The sequence below is a fragment of the Dipodomys spectabilis genome, unplaced genomic scaffold (genome assembly GCF_019054845.1).
Source record: "Dipodomys spectabilis isolate Male_0828 unplaced genomic scaffold, ASM1905484v1 ptg000180l, whole genome shotgun sequence".
Taxonomy (NCBI): domain Eukaryota; kingdom Metazoa; phylum Chordata; class Mammalia; order Rodentia; family Heteromyidae; genus Dipodomys; species Dipodomys spectabilis.
In genome coordinates, this window is record NW_024870857.1 from 1,416,460 (window position 1) to 1,438,694 (window position 22,235).

General features: G+C 44.7%; 1 protein-coding gene across 2 annotated transcripts; it reads left to right on the forward strand.

Moving 5' to 3' along the window:
• Positions 1-375: 375 nt before the first annotated feature.
• LOC122121043 (casein kinase I-like) lies at positions 376-21,485 on the forward strand. Of its 2 annotated transcripts, XM_042695268.1 has the most exons (3): positions 376-1,340; positions 20,251-20,258; positions 21,475-21,485. In XM_042695268.1, the coding sequence occupies exons 1-2, from the start codon at positions 376-378 to the stop codon at positions 20,255-20,257; spliced, it is 972 nt and encodes a 323-aa protein (XP_042551202.1). In that variant the 3' UTR covers position 20,258; positions 21,475-21,485. The 2 variants fall into 2 exon arrangements, with proteins under 2 accessions (XP_042551202.1, XP_042551201.1); XM_042695267.1 differs by lacking the exons at positions 20,251-20,258; positions 21,475-21,485 and having other exon boundaries at positions 376-839; positions 915-1,446.
• Positions 21,486-22,235: the final 750 nt, after the last annotated feature.

Genomic DNA, 22,235 nt, shown 5'->3' on the forward strand with positions numbered 1-22,235 from the left:
GGGTGGAGTGACTCGGGGCCCTTGGGGCCCAAGCCGGGCAGCAGTGGTGGCCGCGTTACCGCCACCGAAACTGACCCTGCCTGGTTTCAGCCCGCGACTTCGCGGTGAGATCAAGCCAGCGGCAGCGGCCTAGACAGAGACCAAGCCCTAGCGACTGCGACCACCCCTCACAGACTGTGGCCTGACTGAACAAGACCAAACGAAACCTGACTGAGCAGCAGTGACCAGGTTCTCCTTGTCCCTGTGAAGCCAGCAAAGACCTCCATTCTCTTGCTGCCTGCCTCAGCTTTACCGGACGGACAAAGCCCCAGAAACTTCCATCATCCCCTGAAAGGTATCGTTGCTTAGTCCCAGCCTCCATCTTTGTGTCTCAGTATGGCGAGCAGCAGCAGCAACATCATCACCAAGACCAAATTTATAGCAGGCGGGAAATACAAACTAGTGCGGAAGATAGGGGCTGGCTCCTTTGGGGACATTTATCTGGCTATTAATATCACCAATGGGGAGGAAGTTGCGGTGAAATTAGAATCTCAGAAAGCCAAACACCCCCTGCTACTCTATGAAAGTAAACTGTATAAGATTCTTCAAGGTGGCGTTGGTATCCCCCACATACGCTGGTATGGCCAGGAAAAGGAATATAATGTGCTAGTCATGGATCTTCTGGGACCCAACCTTGAAGATCTTTTCAATTTCTGTTCACGGCGATTCACCATGAAAACTGTACTTCTGTTAGCTGACCAAATGATTAGTAGAATTGAGTATTTGCATACAAAAAATTTTATCCACAGAGACATTAAGCCAGGCAACTTCCTCATGGGTATTGGGCGTCACCACCGAAAGTGTTTAGAATCATCCCCAGTGAGCAAGAAGAAAAGCACAACACAGGCTACTTCTCAATACCAATCTTTCTCGAGATTAAACCAGTTGTTCCTTATTGATTTTGGTTTGGCCAAAAAGTACAGAGACAACAAGACAAGACAACACATACCATACAGAGAAGATAAAAACCTCACGGGTACTGCCCAGTATGCTAGCATCAATGCACATCTTGGTATTGAGCAGAGTCGCCGAGATGATATGGAATCATTAGGATATGTCTTGATGTATTTTAATAGAACCAGCCTCCCATGGCAGGGACTAAAAGCTACAACAAAGAAACAGAAATACGAGAAGATCAGTGAAAAGAAGATGTCCACTCCAGTTGAAGTTTTATGTAAGGGGTTCCCTGTAGAATTTGCCATGTACTTAAACTATTGTCGTGGTCTGCGCTTTGAGGAAGCTCCGGATTACATGTACCTGAGGCAGCTATTTCGTATCCTCTTCAGGACCCTGAATCTGCAGTATGACTACTCATTTGATTGGACAATGATGAAGCAGAAAGCAGCACAACCAGCAGCCTCTTCGAGTGGACAGGGGCAAAAGGCCCAAACTCCTAATGGTTTCTAAGCATAAACTGATAAACACAAGCAGCAGAGTACAAGATCAGAGCAGCAAGTGTTTATTCCCAAATCTTGAAATTTTGGTTCGCATGTACACTACCCAGTGGACAACCATTTCCTTCGTTTAAAGAACTTACTATCAATATAAACTGGTTCTGGGAAGCTTTGGTAATGCTGCATCCTGAGTTGTAGCTGCTGTCAAGTTGAATGTTAACTGTGGTGTTAAAAAAAAAAATAAAAGCAAGTTTGTGAGGTTTACCTTTATTTCAGTGTTCAGAGTCTTTGTTTTGCTACTTAAGATTATAAAACTAATGCAATGGTCAAGGGTAAACCATAGAGTTTATATTTATAGCTTTATGAGTCCATTTTCCTGAGCTTATTTCGCATTATGTTCCCAGAACTTTCTGATTCCCTGGCCTTCAGTTTATGTTGAACTGGAGCCAGAAATGACCCATGTCAGAAAATAGGCTGACTGACCTGTGTCTGAGCTATTAGGGAAGGTTTAGGTTGGGGGTAGGAAGAAATAGAAACTTTAAATAGTGAAAACAAAACCCACAAAGCCTTGAGTTTGGGTTCTCCTTGTAGAGTTGCAACACTACTGAATAAGAAAAAAAAAAGATTCTGCAGATTTTTGGTTTCTGAAGTTTTCCATTCCAGGTTGCTCCACTGTCACACCACCCTAATTGGAGAACTACCTGGTAACCAGAGGACAAGAGAATGGTAAGAGGTGGGACAGGTGGCAGGATCCTGGGTGGCAGGATCTCATGCCTGTAATCCTGGATACTCAGGAGGCTGAGATATAAGGATCACGATTCAAACCAGCTGGGGCAGGAAAGTCTGTGAAACCCTTATCTCCAGTAAACTACTCAGAAAAAGCCAGAAGTGGTGCTGTGGCTCAAGTGGTAGAGCAATAGCCTTGAGCACAAAATAGGCTCTCAGAGAAATCGCAGGCCCTGAAAAAGGAAGGAAGGGAGGGAGGGAGGGAAGGAAGGAAGGAAGGAAGGAAGGAAGGAAGGAAGGAAGGAAGGAAGGAAGTAGGTACCTGCAAATCTTCCACTCTCCTTTGCTTCTCCTATTTCAAAAATTGATTTCTTCAATTGGATCCATTTATAGAAGTTTTCATTTTTTTGTCAGTTGTGGGGCTTGAACTTGGGTCCTAGGCACTGTACCTGAGCTCTTTTTGCTCAAGTCTAGTGCTCTACCACTTTGAGCCACAGCACCACTTCTAGTTTTCTGATGGCTAATTGGAGATAAGAGTCTCACGGACTTTCCTGCCCCTGGCTGACTTTGACCCTGTGATCCTCAGATCTCAGCCTCCTGGGTAGCTAGGATTATAGGCGTGAGCCAGTGGCACCAGGATTGAAAGCTTACTTTTTTCCTGATTTGTCAATGTGGTGTGGGCTGATTTTCATCAGCTGAACTCTACAGTGTGAATATATCTAGCAATCCTGAGTAATAGATTGACCACCACCCTATTTTCCCAGGTGGATACTGACTTCAGGCAAGCCACCAAAGATATGCACAGACTTCCTGACACAGGCAGGACAATCCAACCAGAGCCTGGCTGTAAACATTCAGTTGTCGGCCTAGCATGTATGGCTCAGAGGCTGAGCTGTAAGGCAGAACTGTATCCTGTTAAGGTCAAACAGTCTGGGCAAGACAGATGTAGAGCTGTTTGAACATTAAAACACCTTGAGACCTTGGATAAGGGAATACCTACCCTAGTCTCTGCCCACACCTGAAGTTACCCCCCTCCATATTAAACTCAAGTAACCCTGTCTCCTTACACATACTCCAAAAAAGCCCTAAGTCTAACCCCACTCCCCTGGACACAGCCTCCAAGCCAGCAGGAAGGCTGTATCTCTCATTCCTCAATAAACAGTCAACCTGTGAAAGAGAGAGTCTGGCCTGTTTCCATCCTGTCTCCTCCATTTTCCTAACATTTGGTGCCTAAACCTGGGAGAGGTAAAGTGCCAGGAGTAACTAGGTCCCCTCTGCCAAGGGGCCACCTGCCTCCTGGCCACCTCTCATTGAACTTTTTCCTATCCTCCTCTTTCCAAGGCCTCTCTCCACCCTGGGCTTACTATACCCTCTCTTCTGTCCCCGGACTCTTAATCTCCAGGCAGGAGGACCTCTGCTGTTAGACCGATTCCATCCACCACCCAGAAGACTTCAGGACAAGGTAACCAGCCTTAGTCAATGGCAGAGGTGCCCCAACATGGACCAGAGGACTCCAAGAAGTCCCCTACAGATCTGGGGGGAAATCCCCTGCTCCCTGTCTGTGGGGTCCCCAAAGACTTGAGTCTCTCACATTTTGCTGACCCCCTGGCACCCTTTAAGACTTTGGGGATTCCCTCTCCTAATTATTTAACTTCCCAAAGCATCAGGGACATCTGAATCAGTGGGACAGGTCACTCCATAGTCCTACCAAATTTTTCAAAATAGGCTCCAAATTGTCTGTTCCAAGAGATATCCCATTGGTTTGCCTGTGGCCTAACCTTAGGACTCTTGGGCTGACTGAGTTACAGTCAAAAATATTGACTTGTTTATCTACTGAAATCTAGCCTTACTATCCTTTAGACAATGTCCACCATTGGCTTGAATTCGGAACCTTTGATTTTAGTTTTCTTACTGATGTAAAGAGTTTTCTCCAATGAAATGGCAGAGTCTGAGGTTCCATATGCTTGAGGTTGCTACATTGTAAACCTTCCCTCTGTTCATCCTGTCCTGCCTCACAAATTCTCCTTTGCTGCTCACCTTCCTCAAACTCTAAAACACCCCCGCAAACAGCCTCTTTCTTCACTTAGTCTCCTGAACTTCGACCACAGCAATGAGCCTCGTCCTTACCCACCCCATCCTTCCCCTCCCACTCCTTCCACTCCCACTCCTGAAACTGCCAACCTCCAGAACCTCCAGCCTGTACTTCCCAATTACCTTCTGCTTCAGATCCTCCCTCTACCCCATTCCACCTGCCGGTTCCCCTTTTCATTCAGTCTCCACTTGTCAGTGGCTCTAAAACAGCTTGTATGCTTCTCCTTTGTGAGGTAGCAGGACAGGACCGACCCACCCAAGTTCACGTTCCTTTCACCCTAAATGAGGTGGATTATATTGAACAAAGATTGGACTCATTTTCAAGCAGTCCTCTCCATTATATATATTTTTTAAAAAGTCTACCAGGATTTTCCAATTGTACTCTCTAACCTGGCATGATCTCCAGCACCTTCTTAATTTGACTCTAACGCCAGATGAAAAAGAGCACATTTTAAAGTCATCCAGGGATTACACTGATAGGCTAAATGAACAAAATGCCCACTTCCCCCTGGGAACAGTGGCTGTCCCTGCAAGCGACTCCCACTGAAATTATCAAAACAACGCCAGTGGTTCTGAGTACTTTCAGTTCATGGTAACCTGCCTGGCAGAGGGCATGCATCAAAACACCCACTTGAAGCCAGGCGCTAGTGGCTCATGCCTGTAATCCTAGCTACTCTGGAGGCTGAGATCTGAGGATCATTGCTCAAAGCCAGCCCAGGCAGGAAAGTCTGTGAGACTCTTATCTCCAATAAACCACCAGAAAACCAGAAGTGACACTGTGGATCAAGTGGTAGAGTGCTCGCCTTGAGCTGAAGAGTTTAGGGACAGTGCCCAGGCCCAGAGTTCAAGCCCCACGACCAAGAGAAAAAAAAAAAAGAAAACATCCACTTGAGAGTCAATTATGAAAAACTTAAGGTAGTCACCCAAGGCACCCATGAAAACCTCATCCTCTTCCTTAACTGCATCTCAGAGGCCATTACTTAGCATACTAATGTTAATGTTGATTCCACAGAGGGTACCCTACTCCTTCATGTTCACATTATGAGCCAGTGCACACCTGACATAAGGAAAAAGTTACAGTGCCTGGAAAAGGAGCCTTCCACTTCAAAAAATGAGCCTCTAGACTTGGCTTTTAAGGTTTTAAATGGCAGGGAGGAGGAAGCTAAAAAGGAATGAGAACAAGAGAGACAACAGGACAGGAAGGAGCACCAAGCTGACTTTCAGCTGCTAGCAGACGCCTTCCAAAACGCCCAGTCCACCACCCCCAGGGCTGCTAGTTCAGGGCCCTCCCTCTCAGCCACAAGGAGGTGAGGTCAGTCCCCCCCATCCTTGCTTCAGATGCAGTCAATTGGGATATTGGGCTAAGGAGTATCAGTATCTGAAACCCCCTAGCAAGGCCTGCCCTAGCTATGGACAACGGGAACACAGAAATGTGAGTGCCTAGCAACTTGCCCCACCCTGGGCCAACCACCTGTCCTCCATACTTCCCCTCCCACAGTGAGGAAGCCTGGGTTCCTCACCCAAAGCCAAACCTTCTCACAGCTCTGTGGAACTTAGGGTCAAAGTGTGGTGACAGGAGAAAATGTTTCTTTGCTTTAGGACACTGGGGCGTTGCTATCATTTCTAACCTCCCGAAGAGGCCCCTCCACTCCCTCAGTTTTAACAATTGTGGGGGTTACAGGGACTCCTTTTAAGCCCCTCCACACTCATGCCATTCCCTGCTGGTTTGGATACTTAACTCTCAGCCATTCCTTTCTTATTATGCTTCAATGTTCTCTACCTTTATTAGAAAGGGATTTTATTTCTAAACTTGAAAGTTTCCCTATATATACTCCCCTTACAATCCACCACTATTTTCTTCTTGCAGATGAAACTAGACTCAAGTGAGCCCCCTCACCAAACCCAGTCCTCTGCCTTCCAAGCCTCCTCCCTGAAGTAAACCCCCTAATTTGCGACACTTCACATCTTCTACTGTGGCCTCCCACCACCAACCTGTCCTTATTGAGAGATTAAAGACCCCACACCCTTCGTAACCCAAGACCAATACCCATTTTCCTCCACTACCTGCAAGGAATAAAACCCATTATCCTCTGTCTAATTCCCATTCATTCTCTCCATAACACCCCAGTCCTGGGAGTCAGAAAGCCGAATGGCTCCTATTGCTTAGTTCAAGACCTCCATAAAATTAACCAAACAATAATCCCCACATGCTCCATTGTGTCTAATCCCTATACCCTCCTTTCCCATATACCCCCTAATTCCCTTTTCAGTCTTTGACCTTTTAGGACACCTTCTTTACTATCCCGATATACCCCACCTCAAGGCCACTTTTTGCTTTTACCTGGGAAAACCCAGAAACCCTCCAGGCCCAGCAGCTCCCCTGGACAGTGTTTCCTAAGGGGTTCTGAGATAGCCCCCATTAGTTTGGCCAAGCCTTACAAGATTTGGCCTCATTAAATTTCTCCTTCAATATGTGCACAACTTTCTTCTCTGCAGCCCTTCCACTGACCTAAGTGTCAAACACTCTACTCTCCTTCTTAACTCGCTTCTTGGGGTTATAGGACCTCCAAAGACAAAGCCCAGATATGCCAAAATTCAGGTACATATTTGGAACTAACCCTTTCCCAACAGGGATGAACGATACCTCTCCATAGGGTTCAGGAACTCCTCAACTATCCTCCATCTCAATCCAAATGAGACCTCGTGGCCCTCCTTGGCCTCTTTAACTTCTTCTGCATCTAGATCCCCAACTTTTCTCTCATAGCCCACCTCTGTACTCCACTAGCAAGTGGCCCCTCAAGGAGCTTCTTCTGTTCCCCCAATTTGCTCTATTCCTGTCTGCTAACTTAAGTGCACTCTGCTCAAGGCTTCTACCCTCTCCCTCCCCAACCTTAACAAAACATTCTTTCACTTATTACATAGAAACAAAAGAAGGCATTAGCTATTCTCTGTCAAAAGGGAGGAGACACCTAACCCCCCCCAGCATACCCCCAGCCAAACAACTAGACTTGGTGACATGGGGGTGGCCCCCTTGTATCCAAGCTCTAGTATCTGTGGCACTTATAATCCCTGAGGCCCAAAATATTTCCCTCCACAGCCCTCTCCACTTTCTCTCACTCCCTTAAGGACCTCCTCAGCCATAAAGCTTTTCTTTCCTTGCCCCCCCTCCCAAATCCAAACTCTTCATGCATTTCTCCTTGACTCTATCCTATTCTTTGAACAAACTTCCCCTCCAAATCCTGATACCCTCTTGCCCATCTCAGCCCAGTAACTGGAACCTCCAATACATACCTGCTCTGAAACCTTAGATCTCTCTTTAAATCCATTCTCCTATATCTCAGACCTACCCACCCTGAAAGCCCTGAATGGTTTATTAATGGCAGCTCCCTTAGATGCTCCCCCTATACAGCAGGATATGCCATTATTCAATGTAACCCAGAGGAACCAAGCCATCCTGTACACATAGAAGTAAAATCTTTGCCTGCCCATACCACCTCACGGCAGGTGGAGCTGGTTGCTCTAATATGTACCCTCCACCATGCTGCCTGTTGGCAAGGTAACATTTACGCCAACTCAAAATATGCATATAACATCATTCATTCCAACATCCTAATTTGGAGGGAGAGAGGATATTTATTTATTTATTTATAGTTTGTCAGTCGTGGGGCTTGAACTCTGGGCTTGGGTGCTGTCCCTGCGCTCTTCAGCTCAAGGTAAGCGCTCTACCGCTTGAGCCACAGTGCTACTTCTGGTATTCTGTTTTTTTTTTTTTTATTATTATTATTGGAGATAAGAGTCTCACGGACTTTCCTGCCCCAGTTGGTTTTGAACCGTGATCCTCAGATCTCAGCCTCCTGTGTAGCTAAGATTACTGGTGTGAGCCACCATCACCCAGCCGGAGAGGATTTTTAACTCTAAAAGGATCTCCTATTATTAATGCCACCCTAACCCAAGACCACTTGGATTCTGCACAGCTCCCTGAGCAGGCAGCCATTATACATTGCTGTGGCAACCAAAACATAAAAGATTACATTTCCCTCCTTAACAACCTTGCAGACATCCTAGCAGCAGCCACTGCTCCCCAGCAAGAGACCTTCCTTGAGCTGCTTCTCCTTAACACCCAGCCTTCTACAAAACCTTCCCTAATGGATGAGGCCTTACACTATTTACACTGCTTTTTCCATCCCTCTAATCAAGCTCTTCTCTCTTTCTTACGAACTACTCACTCTTCAACTCCACAGAACAGACAATACCTTAAAGAACTTTTGGCCTCCAGTGACATCTGTCAGAAAACAAACCCTAACTCAAATCTCCATCCATCCCAGTTCCTCACACATCAGGTGGGGTTCCTTACCTGCCATGGACTGGCAGGTGGACTTGACCTATCTACATCCACACACCCTCTCCCCCACTCCCCCATCAGACAATACCTTCTCATGTTTTTGGACATTTTTTCAGGGTGGATTGAGGGATTTCCCACCACCTATAAAAGAGCCTCTATTGCAGCCCGATTAATTCTCACTGAATTGTTTCCCTGCTTTGGCCTACCCTCTTCCCTACAATCAGATAATGGGCCCCAGTTTGTTTCTGCCATTACCCAACAAGTTGCCTCTAACTTCCAAATCCCCAGGAAGTTTCATAGTCCCTATCACCCTCAATCCTAGGGAAAGACAGAGAGAGATAACAGAACCCTTAAGGAAATTTTAACCAATCTAACCCTGGAGTTCAAACAAGACTGAGTTAAACTTTAGCCCCTAGTGATTAACTGAATATGCATCCTGCCAAATAAGGCTCTTTGAACTTATATGGCAGGCCCTCTTTACCCCCTGGTTTCTCTTCTGATGCTTTCTCCCTTCACTCTGAACCCTGGAAATACATTAACTCCAAACTTTCCACTCCCTTTCCTAATGCTGCTCCTCCCCAACTCCAGATAGAAGATCTTGTGTACATTTCCCAACCTCCTCCTTTGACTAATATACCTTCTTCCTTTCTAGATACTAAATGGATGGGCCTTCTTAAAAGTATACTTCTTACTCCCACCGCAGCCAAACATCACACCATGGGTACACCTTTCTCACCTTAAAAAAAAAAAAAAAACTAACCCCTAATATACTTCTACAAGTTTGGAACCTACAAAACTCAGACTTTCCAAACTTCCTCCAGTCCCAGAAAACACTAATATAATCAACTCCACTTTACTTTTTTCAGATTATCCGCATGGCCCTGACTCTTCTTCACTTCAGGACTTTCCTCACCCACCTGCTGGATGCTGGCATCCCAACATATTTCAACTTCTCAACTTCTGGTGAACTTACAGAAGCCATTGGCATACTCTGGCTACAAAGAACTTTTGCTTATTTTACACCTGAACAAATTACCTTCTATGTCTTGGCTCTATTGTAGTGGGGAGGGGCAGTGAGACCACTCAGTCTGCAGTGAAAATGCAAAAGATTTTATTGAGTGAAAAGTGCTGATGGGCCAGGACTACACCTGGAGTTGGGATCCCAGGAAACAGCCCAAGTGCCAGCCCACATGGGCTTTTAAGCACATTGGGCTAGGGCAGGGAAAGGGGGAGGTTGGGTGTTGGTTTTAGCCAATGACTATTACGAGAAATACGCACCTTAAGTTTAAATTTCCTGCCAAGGTTTTGCTGGTGGGAAGCAGGGGAATAGAACAAAGGGTGGTGATGGTTCTGCTCAGTTAGGGCTTGCATTTCTCAGAAAACAGCAGCAGAGTTACAGAGTTACAGGGTTACAGAGTTACAGAGTTACAATTACAGTTACTACTAAAGTAACAAGTTACCAGGGAAGTCTTGTCCACAGCACACTTACATTTATATCTCAAAATCATTCATTATCCATTTTACACAATCCAAGTCAAATATGATATTCCATCTTTACATCCTCCACCATATCACTATACTTCCTCCTAAATCCTTTCAGGTGTTTTGCGCCCCCTTGATTCCTCATACCAGCAACTCCCCTTACCTTCCTCCTTGAACTAATCTCAACTACTCTTATAGACTGATCTGAGGGGGAACAAGTTTCTCACACCTTTCCAGCATTTTCCTAAAGCTCTCCGTAAAGCTTTCTGCCTCTAAGGCTCCCTGCCCCTAAGCCTTCTCAGGAAGACCTTGTTACAGCCTTTCTGTTCTTTGGATATCACACCCTAACCACAGCCTATCTTCAACAGAAACTCAACAGCCACTCTGACCTCAGGATCCACCATCCTGGATTAGAAGGAATGCCCTCCCCTCAAAGGACCCTGTACTCTTTCCTTCTGACACTGCAGGTCATACACATGAGACCCTCGAGAAAAAAAGGTTTAGACTCATCTCTGTCTCTCAATCATGTTGCAAATCTTCAGGGACCAGGGAGCCACAACCTTGTCTCACACCAGACGGAATGCACCTTGGTGAAGATGATCCAAAAAAACATAGCAGCCTATGGACATGTGCCACAACTTTGGAATAAATATGGGGACCTTTCCCGGGCATGTCTCAAACACTGGTCTATGGGGGCTTCACTTCTAGAGGAGTCTAGCCTTCTCTACAACAATGGGAGGTATACTGTGGGAACTAACCATTTCCTCCTCAGAATCATGGGAGAGAGTGGAGCTTCGGGATTGTCTGGTGATTTGGTATTTCTATCTCCCATCCCCTTCACTGCAAATCTTTTGACTAACTATTGTTCCTACTAATGTTTCCTACCTTAATAAGTAAGAGTCACCATTTAGATCCTTGGAACCCACAAGCAAAGCTTCCAGATCCCCACCCTCAACAGACTACCTTATCCCCTACTTGTCTTTGCTCCAGCTCCTAGAGCTAGCAAATTCCAGCCATGAGCTTTTTAAACAGGCAAATCCAGACTTAGCCAAAGACTGCTGGATATGCATATGGGCAAGTCAGCAATCTTATGTGAGGGTAGGACTGAACCAAATCACACTTTCCAATGCTACCTACCACAAGTAACCCATGTACCTCAGAGTCTACAGTTCAAGTAATTGGGGAATCTCAATGTGTGGGGCAATGGCTCAATTGCATCCTCCTGTCCCCTGGGCCTTGGCCCCCAATAGCACATAATTTGCCTGCCCTAAAGGAGTCCATACTTGTTATGCAGGGAAACAGTGTAACATGGGTTTTCTAGACCTGGATCTGAATGTCCTGTGTGGCCCTGAGATTGGTGATTATCTCACGCAATGCCCAAGATGAAAAAGGATCTCAGTCCTTTTGCTTGTACTCTTAGGCATGGCCTCGATAACCTCCTGAGGTCTGGGGTGGGGAGCATAGCCATAGGATTACAACAGATCCAACATAGTCACTGATCAGCTGAGATAAACAGGGCCCTCTCCCTAATCCAATAAACCCTTGACATCTTATGTTGTAAGGTAAATTATCAGAGAAGCCACATTTTGAAGGATGGAATCTTGGAGTCTTTATTACAGCACTAGCAGTCTGCAGACTGCCTGTTGTAACAAAAGTCTGAAACCCACAAATACACTTAACACAGCTAGGAAACAGACCAGAAAGCAAAAATAGAACAAAAACAACCAGTTCAGCTCTGATGGAGAGCTGCATTGGGATGCCATGATGACCAGAGATGAGCCAGAGGACAGAGCATAGGACATGAATACAGAGACATGTGGCATGGTATCCTGGCACCTATGCTTGTCCTGGTCTAAATAGGGTCTTATCCTGGTCTAAATAGGGTCTGGGCAGCGGACAGGGTCACAGGAAATTCCTAATCCCAGGCACTGGACTGACAGGTCCAGCAACCTATCAGCCAAGTGTTCGCCCCCATCTCCAGGGATCCAAGTATGCCTATCACCTGAAGGGAGTGGGGCATCACACTTCCCCACCATAAAAACAAGATGACATCTGCATTTCTCTGAAGCAGAGCCCTTCTAGCTCACCTTGAGCTAGGCATCTGCATTCAGTGAATAGCCTCTCACCTCTAGGCCTTTCAGGTGAATGGCCCATCTCCTGCCTAGGCATCAGAATGGCTGCAAGAAATTATTTAGGCTCAGCCTCCTTACTTCACTTACAAAAGCAATTAGACTCACTGGCTGAAATGGTCCTCCAAAGCCCTATGTTTCTAGAGGGCTAGATCTAATAGTAGCCAAAAAGAGAGGGATCTGTGCTTTCCTGGGGGAAGAGTGATGTTTTTATGCTAACGAATTGGGCATTGCAAGAAAAAACAACAAACAACTATTAGAAAAATATAAAGACCCAGTATGAGGCATCCTGTTTGTTAGCATTATGCCCACCTTTGGGCCTCAGCTCTACCCATACCTGAGCTCCTCCCTGCCTTGGAATTGCCGCCCTACAGCTGGCCACTCCCTCTCTCTGCCCAGACCCAACTGAGCACCCACCTCTAGCTTCCTGTCCCCAGACCTTCCCACTACCTGGATAGTGCTCCCTCTTGGGGGAAATATGCCTCCTCTAATAAACCTTATAATAATATTTCTCCTGTGCCTGCCTGCATCTGCATGGTCCCCTGGGATAGATGTTCCTCCTCTTCCTCAGTAGAAGGACTCCTGGATGTCCCGGAGTCTCTGGCTTGCTCCCTTCCTGGGCCCAGTTGTCATGATTTTACTAGTGATGTTAGTCTTGTCAACTGTCTTTCTGATTTTCTCCAGGAACATATCCAGACTTTCACATCCCAGAGGGTGACCAAGTTCTTCATGGCCACAGTATACAAACTCTTTAAAGAAGGTAAAATGCCCACAGAACTCCAGTTCCTCAACAGAGAAGAGGCCCTGACCCTGACCCACACGCATCCTAATGGGAGACTGACACCTAAAATGACGCCCGTATATCAGCAGGAAAGACAACCACTAACCTCTTTCTCTGGTCTCTCCTCTTTACCCAATCTTTTTATGTATCCAAAGACCCTATACGAAAGACTTACCTCTCCCCTCTTTGGCCCAATTGTTCTATGTATCCAAAGTCAGACTATGAAGGACTGACCCCCATCTAGTTTTCCCAGGGTCATACAGACTTCAGGCGAGCCACCAAAGATATGCCCAGACTGCCTGACACAGGCAGGGCAACCAGATCTGAGCCCAGCTGTAAACATTTTGATGTGGGCCTAGCCTGTAAGGCTCAGAGGCTGAGCTGTGAGGCCAGGAAAGGTTTAAGAGGTTGGAAGACTGAGAATTGTATCCTGTGAAGATCAAACAATCTAGGCAAGACAGATGTGGAGCTGTTTGAACATTAAAACACCTTGAGATCTTGGATAAGGGAATACTTACCCTATTCTCTGCCCACACCTGCAGTCACCCCCCCCCCCCCCGCCTCCATACTAAACTCAAGTAAGCCCTCTCTCCTTACTCAGATTCCATAAAAGCCCTAAATCCAACCCCACCCACTGGACACAGCCTCCAAGCTCATGGGAAGTCTGTGCCCCTCATTGTTCTTCAATAAATACCCCTAGCCTGTGAAACATTGAGACTGGCCTGTTTCATTCCTTTCTCCTTTATTTTCCTAACACTAAGCAATTGGCTCCTTTTTTGATCCACCAGAGTTCTTGTTCCAATGCATAAATAGGTCCACACAAAAACTAGCCCCCTAGTCACATGTGCCTCTTGAGCACTTAAAGGGTCCCAACTGAGACATGCTATCATTGTAAATACACTCCAGATTTTTTCATAATACAGTGTCCAAAAAATAAATGTAAATTGTCATTGATAATTGTTTATATTGATGACATGCTGCAGTCCAACTGGATCAGGATATCTCTGAGGGAAGACGGTAGGAGATTGAGGAAAACACACACACACACACACAGAGAGAATAGAGAAAGCTGGGACTGTGTGGGCTGTCAGCATCCAAAGTTCTGAGAGACTGAAGCAGCACACAACATATTTCAATGCATTTATTTATATAGGCATTTGCACAAAGTAAAGGCAAGGAGAGAACTTGAGCTATTGACAGGAGGTTGCCAGCTCACAATTTACATGAAGATGTATGATTTGCAAATGAAGCTCTCTGAGCGCTTTGTTCTAGCTTCAAAGTCTAAAATAAGTAACTATGCCTTACCACAAGACTGTTGCTGCCTTAAGGTCTTCAGGCAGAGGTGACAAGTTCTAAACTGTTGCTCAAGGAACTCATGTCTCCCAACAGATGATATATTGAAATGATATTTTGGATATATTAAAATCAATCTCTTTCTTTTTGCATTTTTGTGCTTCTAGGGATGAAAAATACATTTAAGTGTGTGCTATACCACTGAGCAATGCCCTAGCCTCTGTCTTTTGTTTTTATTGTGGCTATTAGAATATTTTAGGCTACATACATGGCTCACATATTCCTCTTTTCTTGTGTTCCAGTACCAGAGCTTGAATTCAGGGCCTTGCACTCTTGTTTGGCTTTTTTCACTCAGGGCTAATGCTCTACCACTTGAGCCACATCTCTACTTCTAGCTTTTTGCTGGTTAACTGAAAATAAGAGTCTCATGGTCTTTTCTGCTCAGGCTGGCTTCAAACTATAATCCTCATAGCCTACTGAGTAGCAAGGATTATAGGCATTTGCTACTAGTCCCTGGCTCACATATATTTTTTAGTTTATTTTTATTATCTTTAAGTAGTTATATAAGGGGGTTTCAATTCATATATCAGTTTATCACATTAGATTCTCAATGGACCATGGTGGCTAGTATTAGCCTGACATGTTCCTTTCCCCAGATTGGCTGACAAAGGACCTTTTTGGTGCTGGCAGCTGATGATCTGCCTCCTTTCTCACACCTTGACATTCCAACAGTAGGCCCCCTTACCTATTCAGGTAGCTGCCATAAATCTTAGCCCACCATAATGGAATCCTCTGCTCTCACATCCACATGAAATCCTGCCCTTAGCCCCTCTGATTGTAAGAAGCTCCCTAGACAATGACAAATGCTTTTTCTGTCCCTCCTTCTCTGTACATGACTATGTGTCCACATGGTTTCCTGGGATGGTGCTTTCAGTCAACATAAAGCCCAAACTTCTGACTTTGAAATTAAAGACCATGACATAAAGATCTTTCCTTATTTATTGCACCATCTCCTATCCCATCTTTCTCCTATCTCCCTACCCCTCCAACAAGGGCATATGGGTGCTCACTCATTTGAAACTGCAGCCACTTTAAATTCCTTATCATTTCCTTTCACACCTTTTGCTTTGGCACAAGCTTTTGCCTTTTCCTCAAATGTACATCTTTTCCCTTGGTTCTGGTGTTATTCATGCATCAAATTAAGTGAAAGTATCAGATCTTTAACATTCTTTCCAGCCCAGAGGTTTTATAATTTAGCCTCAAAGAAATATATGTGGCCCAGGTAACCCAACATTCATTTGCATTTGCACTTAATGGGAGAAAATAATAATAGACACTGCTATGCACTGGTAGCCTACTGTGTGTGCCAAGCTAGATTCCCATTGCATTACAAATGAGTTAAATCTCATCAGCAATCCTATATGGCATGTACTATCACTATTTTGTTTTATAAATAGGCAAACCCAGACTCATAGAATTTAAATGATTTGCCAAGGTTTCTAGTTACTGCAGAGTTCATCTTCTGATCTCTATGCCATGTTTAAAAAGCTGAACGCACACAACACACACACACACACACACACACACACACACACACACACACACACACTAAACATTTTGCTGGGCACTGGTAATTCATGCTTGTAATCTTAGTTAGTCAGGAGAGTGAGTGATGTCTGAGGATCATGGTTCGAAGCCAGCCTGAGAACTTTATTTCCAATTAACCACCAAAAAAACTGAAAGTGGAGCTGTGGCTCAAGTTGTAGAGCTAGAGCACTAGACTTGTTTGAAAAAAAACTGAGCTAGAGTGTAGGCTCTGAGTTCAAGCCCTGGTACACACACACACACGCACACACAAGCACAAACATTTTTTTAAAGAAAGATATGCCAGATGCCAGTGGCTCACGGCTGTAATCCCGCTACTCAGGAGACTGAGAGCTAAGGATTGCAGTTTGAAGCCAATTGGGGCAGAAGTCCATGAGACTCTTGTTTACAATTAACCACCCAAAAAAGCTGGAAGTGGAGCTGTGGCTTAAGTAGTAGAGTGAATGCTAGCTTTGAGTAAAAAAAAAAAAAAAAAAAAACGCTCAGGAACAGCACCTAAGATCTAAGTTCTAGCACTAGGACTAGTACAAATTTTTTTTTAAATAAAATAAAAACAACATCAAAGTGTTGTGAGGAATTGTGCTGGGAGATTGTGTGTGTGTGTGTGTGTGTGTGTGTGTGTGTGTGTGTGTGTGTGTGTAAGTGCTGTCTCTGAGCTTCTTTGTTCAAGGCTAGTACTCTACCTCTTGAGCCACAGTTCCACTTCTGACATTTTCGGCTGGTTATTTGGAGTTAAGAGTTTCAAGGACTGTCTTTGAACCTTGATCCTTAGATCTCAGCCTCCTGAGTAAATAGGATTAGAGGCGTGAGCCACTAGTGCTTGGCTGTATTGTTTGATTATTATAGTTTGAATATAAAATGTCCCCCACAGGCTCATGTGTGGAAGGCTTGGTCCCCAGCTGCTGGTACCATTTTTGGGAGGTGATGGAAGCTTTCAGATGTAGGTTCTAAATGCCCTCTCTCTTTCCTCTCCTCCTCCTCCTCCTCCTCTTCCTCTTCCTCATCCTTTTCCTACTCTCTCTCTCTCTCTCTCTCTCTCTCTCTCTCTCTCTCTCTCTCTCTCCCTTCCCCCTCTGGCTGTCAAGAAGTGAGCATCTCTGCTCCACTACCCCTTCTCTTCCATTATTCTCTGCTTTGCACAGACCCACAATAATGGGGACAAGCTACCAAAGACAGAAACTTCTGAAACCATGAACCAAAACAAAACATTGTTCCTTTTAAATAGCTTCTCTCAGGTATTTGTCATAGTAACAAAAAGTCTAGCTAGCATAGTTATTTAATAAAAAGACTGTGGAACCTGTCAGGTAAGGGCTCTACTGCTGGTTTGGCTCTATGTTGTTATCTAGGAGATCCATGTGGCTTTCTCTTATTTGTTTGTTTGTTTGTTTGTTTGTTTATGTGCCAGTATGAGGGCTTGAACTCAGGGCCTTGACCTCTTATCCTTAGTTTTTTTGCTCAAGACTGGCACTCTACCACTTGAGCCACAGCTCCACTTCTCTAACTGCCTTTCTGATAAACTCTAAAGCCTTCTCTATGCTTTTAATTTCTTTCAATGTTTCCAACCATAGTTTTCTCTCCCTCTCTCTCTCTCTCTCTCTTTCTCTCTCTCTCTCTCTCTCTCTCTCACACACACACACACACACACACACACACACACACAAACACACACCTATTTGGATTCTTCCACAAACTCAAGCCCTGAGTTTGTAGTGATGAGTTTCAGATCAATTCCTGCCTGGACTGTCTTTGAACCTTGATCTTTAGCTCAAGTATTCAGCCTGGTTTTCACACCTTTAGGAGTTGTCATCCCTCACCCTACCTCCACTTCAGTTTTCTCAAGATGGACTGAGGTGTGAGACTCAGGCAGTTATGTTCTCCTTCTTGGCTGCCTGCAAAGACAAGCACCCAAGGCCTCACATATGTGAAGTTCTTACTAATCTGGCACTTGTCAAGTTTTCAGACAAAGGTTTTACTGACTTTCAACTTTGTCAGGTAAACAACAGGATTAACAAACATTTGTAATACTGGAATATTCACAAAAATTCCAAAATACTAGAAAGTTCTCAAAATACTAGGCCTTAAAATTATTTAAAAAGTAAATACATGTATTTGAAAGAAAGTTCCAAGTCCAAGTCACTATCTCTGTTGTTTTATCCCCACTTCCCTTGCTAGATGCTACCTGAAAGCTCTAGAAACCTTATGCTCAATTTTGGGATGGAGCTCATTAATTTTTGAATTTGTCACTGATAACTTATATACCCCTGAAACAGGTCATTTAAACTGAAACACACTGGGCATAATATTTCTTTTCTCTTTTTTGGGTCCGGTTGAGGGGCCTGTACTCTGGGCCTGGGCGCTGTCCCTCAGCTCTTCAGCTCAAGGCTAGCGCTCTACCACTTGAGCCACAGCGCCACTTCCGGCTTTTTTCTTTTTGCTTATGTGGTGCTGAGGAATCGAACCCAGGGCCTCATGCACGCAAGGCAAGCACTCGACCACTGAGCCACCTTGCCAGCCCTGGACATAATATTTCTTACTGCCTCTTTCCACTCATATTTTCTATTTTGAAATGTTTTGGGTGGGAGGCATGGCTCAAGTGGTAGAGTGCCTGCATAGCACCCAGTACCAACAAAAAGAAAGAAAAAGGAAAATGTTCCACAGGGTTGAGAGCAACTGTCATGCCTAAAATCCTAGCTAGCAGGGATCAAGATTGTTTGTAGGGAACTCCGAAGCTGAGCTGAAAAGTTTTGATAGGTTGGAACACAATTTTGATAGCACTTGGAACATTGAGATCTGATCATGGAAAGGTTCAAACAGACAGCTCTGAAGAGGGTAAGAGACTGGAATGCCGACAACCCTCTCCCCACCCGCTTAGTGGTGGAAAGGCTAGGAGCTGGATCTTGTGTGCTAGGGACCTTGAAGGCTAGATAAAGTGGAATACGTGTCTGGATGTTCCCTGGGCAGTTTCCTGTCTCAAAAGAATAAGAGAACCAATGTCTCTCACAAAAACTCTGTTTTGGCTCTGCTTGTAATATTAATATAGATGCTTTATTTTTTGCATGTATCCATGGTAACCTTCCCTGTGTGAATCAAATAAATATGCTTGTTTGTGCGAACTCAGGGCCCAAGTGCCCGTGAGCCTTGGTTCCCTGGTCCTCACTAATATTCTCTTTCTGTCTCTTTCTGTCTCTTTCTGTCTCTCTCTGTCTCTCTCCCTCCTTCCCTCCTGTCTCTGCATTTTCTAAACTGTCTTTTTTTGTCAGTTATGGGGCTTGAACTCAGGGCCTGGGCACTAACCCTGAGCCTCTTTGTGCTCAAGGTTAGTGCTCTGCCACTTGAGCCACAGCATCACTTCCGTTTTTGAGTGGTAAATTGGAGATAAGAGTCTCACGAAGACTTTTCTGCTAAGGCTGGCTTCAAATTGTGAACTACAGGCTTGAGTGCCTGGCGCCTGGCTTCAGTCTCATCTTAAATATCCCTTCCCCAGAGAAGCCACATTCACATGGCAATTATAATTCCCTGATCAGTCTAGGCTACATTCTTCTCTTCTCTTCTCTTCTCTTCTCCCTTCTCTTTCTTTCTTTTTGTACATTTTTATTGTAAAAATGCTATACAGAGGGGTTTCAGTTCCATGAGCAAGGTAGTAAGTACATTTCTTATTGAACATTGTTGCCTCCTCCTTTGTTTTCCCCTACCATCCCTTCCCACCCACCTCCACAACTACCCTCCCCCCCCCACCAAAGTTGTAAAGTTCATTTTCAACATAGTGTTTTGTACACTTCATTCTTACAATGGGTCAACCTGTATCCTTATTTAAGCGCTTTGTTTTTTCCCTTTCTCTTCCCGAATTAGAGAAGTGTATATACAAGATGGAGGGCACCGACATCAAATACAGTGAAAATAGGGGTTATACCGTGCAGGAGGAACCCCAAGATAAAGACACAAATATTCTTTTTCTTTCTTGCTATTTTTTCCAATGTATTTATAATGTACCATGTGATTTTGTTGCTGCTTTGTATGTTCCTCTTTCTTTCTTTCTGTTTGTTATTCCTAACAGCTAACCAATCTGAAATTATGTCTTTAACTGTTTGTTCACTAATTATCTGTCTCATCCCTAGACTGTGAATTTCAGGCAAGCCAATGACATATGCACTGTTGTCTGGCTCATCCAGGTCCAGCACCTTGCTCACTGAGGAGCAACTTTATGTAGATGGCAGTCATTTGTTCAAATATTTGGTGGCAGAGTTCTGGAGACAGGGGCTTTTGTTTTGTAGTATATCTCTTTCTCTGGATTCCATGAATAATAAATGACTGCTAAGCATTTACTGAAAAACATAGGTTTGGCTGCAGTGGATGCACAAGTGACCTCAGAGGATGAGGTCCTTTTGCTGACTCACAATCAGGTGATTGACAGTTACAGGTGATTAAAGGTTTCAGATGGGTGATTTCTGGTGAGACTACATGCAGTCCTTTGTGAAGGTGGGTTGTATGTGTGTGTGGGTTCTCCCATTCAGAACTAATAAGCCAGGCATAAATAACCCACACCTGTAATGCTAACTATTCAGGAGATTCAGAATTGATGATTGTGGTTTGAAGCCAGCCCGGGCAGGAAAGTCTGTGAGTCTTATTTCCAATTAACTACCAAAAAGCCAGAAGTAGAGGTATGATTCAAGTCACAGAGCACCAGCCTTGTATAAAAAAAGCTAAAGAGGGGCTGGGAAGGTAGCTCAGTGGTAGAGCGCTTGCCTTGCATCATGAGGCCCTCGGTTCGATTCCTCAGCACCACATATACAGAAAAAGCTGAAGTGGTAGAGTGCTAGCCTTGAGCTGAAGAGCTCAGAACAGTGCCCAGGCCCAGAGTTCAAGCTCCACAACCAGCAAAAAATATATATATATATAAAGAACAGTGCCCAGGCCCTGAGTTCAAGTTCAAGCCCTAGCACCAGCACCAAAACTAAAACCAATCCCTACTTGCCTCTGAGAGAACCAAGGACTCAAAAATGTAGGGGATATGAGGATGGGCCATTCTCCTTTGCTTATGATCGCTTCCCTTGGAATAATATTTCTCCTGTTTGGGGGTTGCTACATTTTTATTTGACATGAGATGAGATATAGTCTAGCGGGAGGTGAGAGACTTATTTTTGTGTGCTGGTCCTAGGGCTTGTACTCAGGGCCTGAGCACTGCCCCTAAGCTTTTATGCTCAAGCCTAGTGTTCTACCACTTTAGCCATAGTTGTACTTCTGCTTTGTGCTGGTAATAGAGATCAGAGTCTCACAGACTTTTCTGTCCAGGCTGGCTTTGAACTTCAATCCTTAGATCTCAGGTTCCTGATTAGCTAGGATTACAGGTGAGATGAGAAACTTTTACTGCTGAGAAATTAAAGTTCTCATTGTATGAGGATTCAAGTGTTTGGAAAGGTTTGTCTGCAGTAAGTTGCAGAGCTTCTGCATGGCAAAGGACATAGCTAGCAAGATCAATAGAAAGCCCACGGATTGGGAAAAGATATTTACTAGCCATACAACGGACAAGGGTCTCATATCTAAAATATAATTGGAACTCAAAAAATTAAACCCCCCAACAACAAATCCTCAAAGAAACAACTGCCCAATAAACAAGTGGGTGAAAGCCGGGCGCTGGTGGCTCACGCCTGTAATCCTAGCTACTCAGGAGGCTGAGATCTGAGGATCACGGTTCAAAGCCAGCCCGGGCAGGAGAGACCCTGAGACTCCTATCTCCAATAAACCACCAGAAAACCGGAAGTGGCGCTGTAGCCCAAGTGGTAGAGCGCTCGCCTTGAGCTGAAGAGCTGAGGGACAGCGCCCAGGCCCAGAGTTCAAGCCCCACGACCGACCAAAAAAAAAAAAACAAAACAAGTGGGCGAAAGACTTAAAGAGAAACTTCTCTGAAGAAGAAAGAAGGATGGCCAATAGACACATGAAGAAATGCTCAACATTCCTAGCCATAAAAGAAATGCAAATCAAAACAACATTGAGATACCACCTCACTCCAGTTAGAATGGCAAAAATCAAGAACTCTAACAACAACAGATGCTGGAGGGGATGTGGACAGAAGGGAACCTTACTTCATTGTTGGTGGGAATGTAAACTTGTTCAACCACTTTGGAAAGCAGTATGGAGGTTCCTCAAAAGACTCCACATAGAACTCCCCTATGACCCAGCAATCCCACTTTGGGGCATTTACCCAAATGTTTACAAACAAGACCACACTAAAGCTACCAGCACAACTATGTTTATTGCAGCATTATTCACCATAGCTAAGATCTGGAACCAACCCAGATGCCCCTCAGTAGATGAATGGATCAAGAAAATGTGGTATATATACACAATGGAATTCT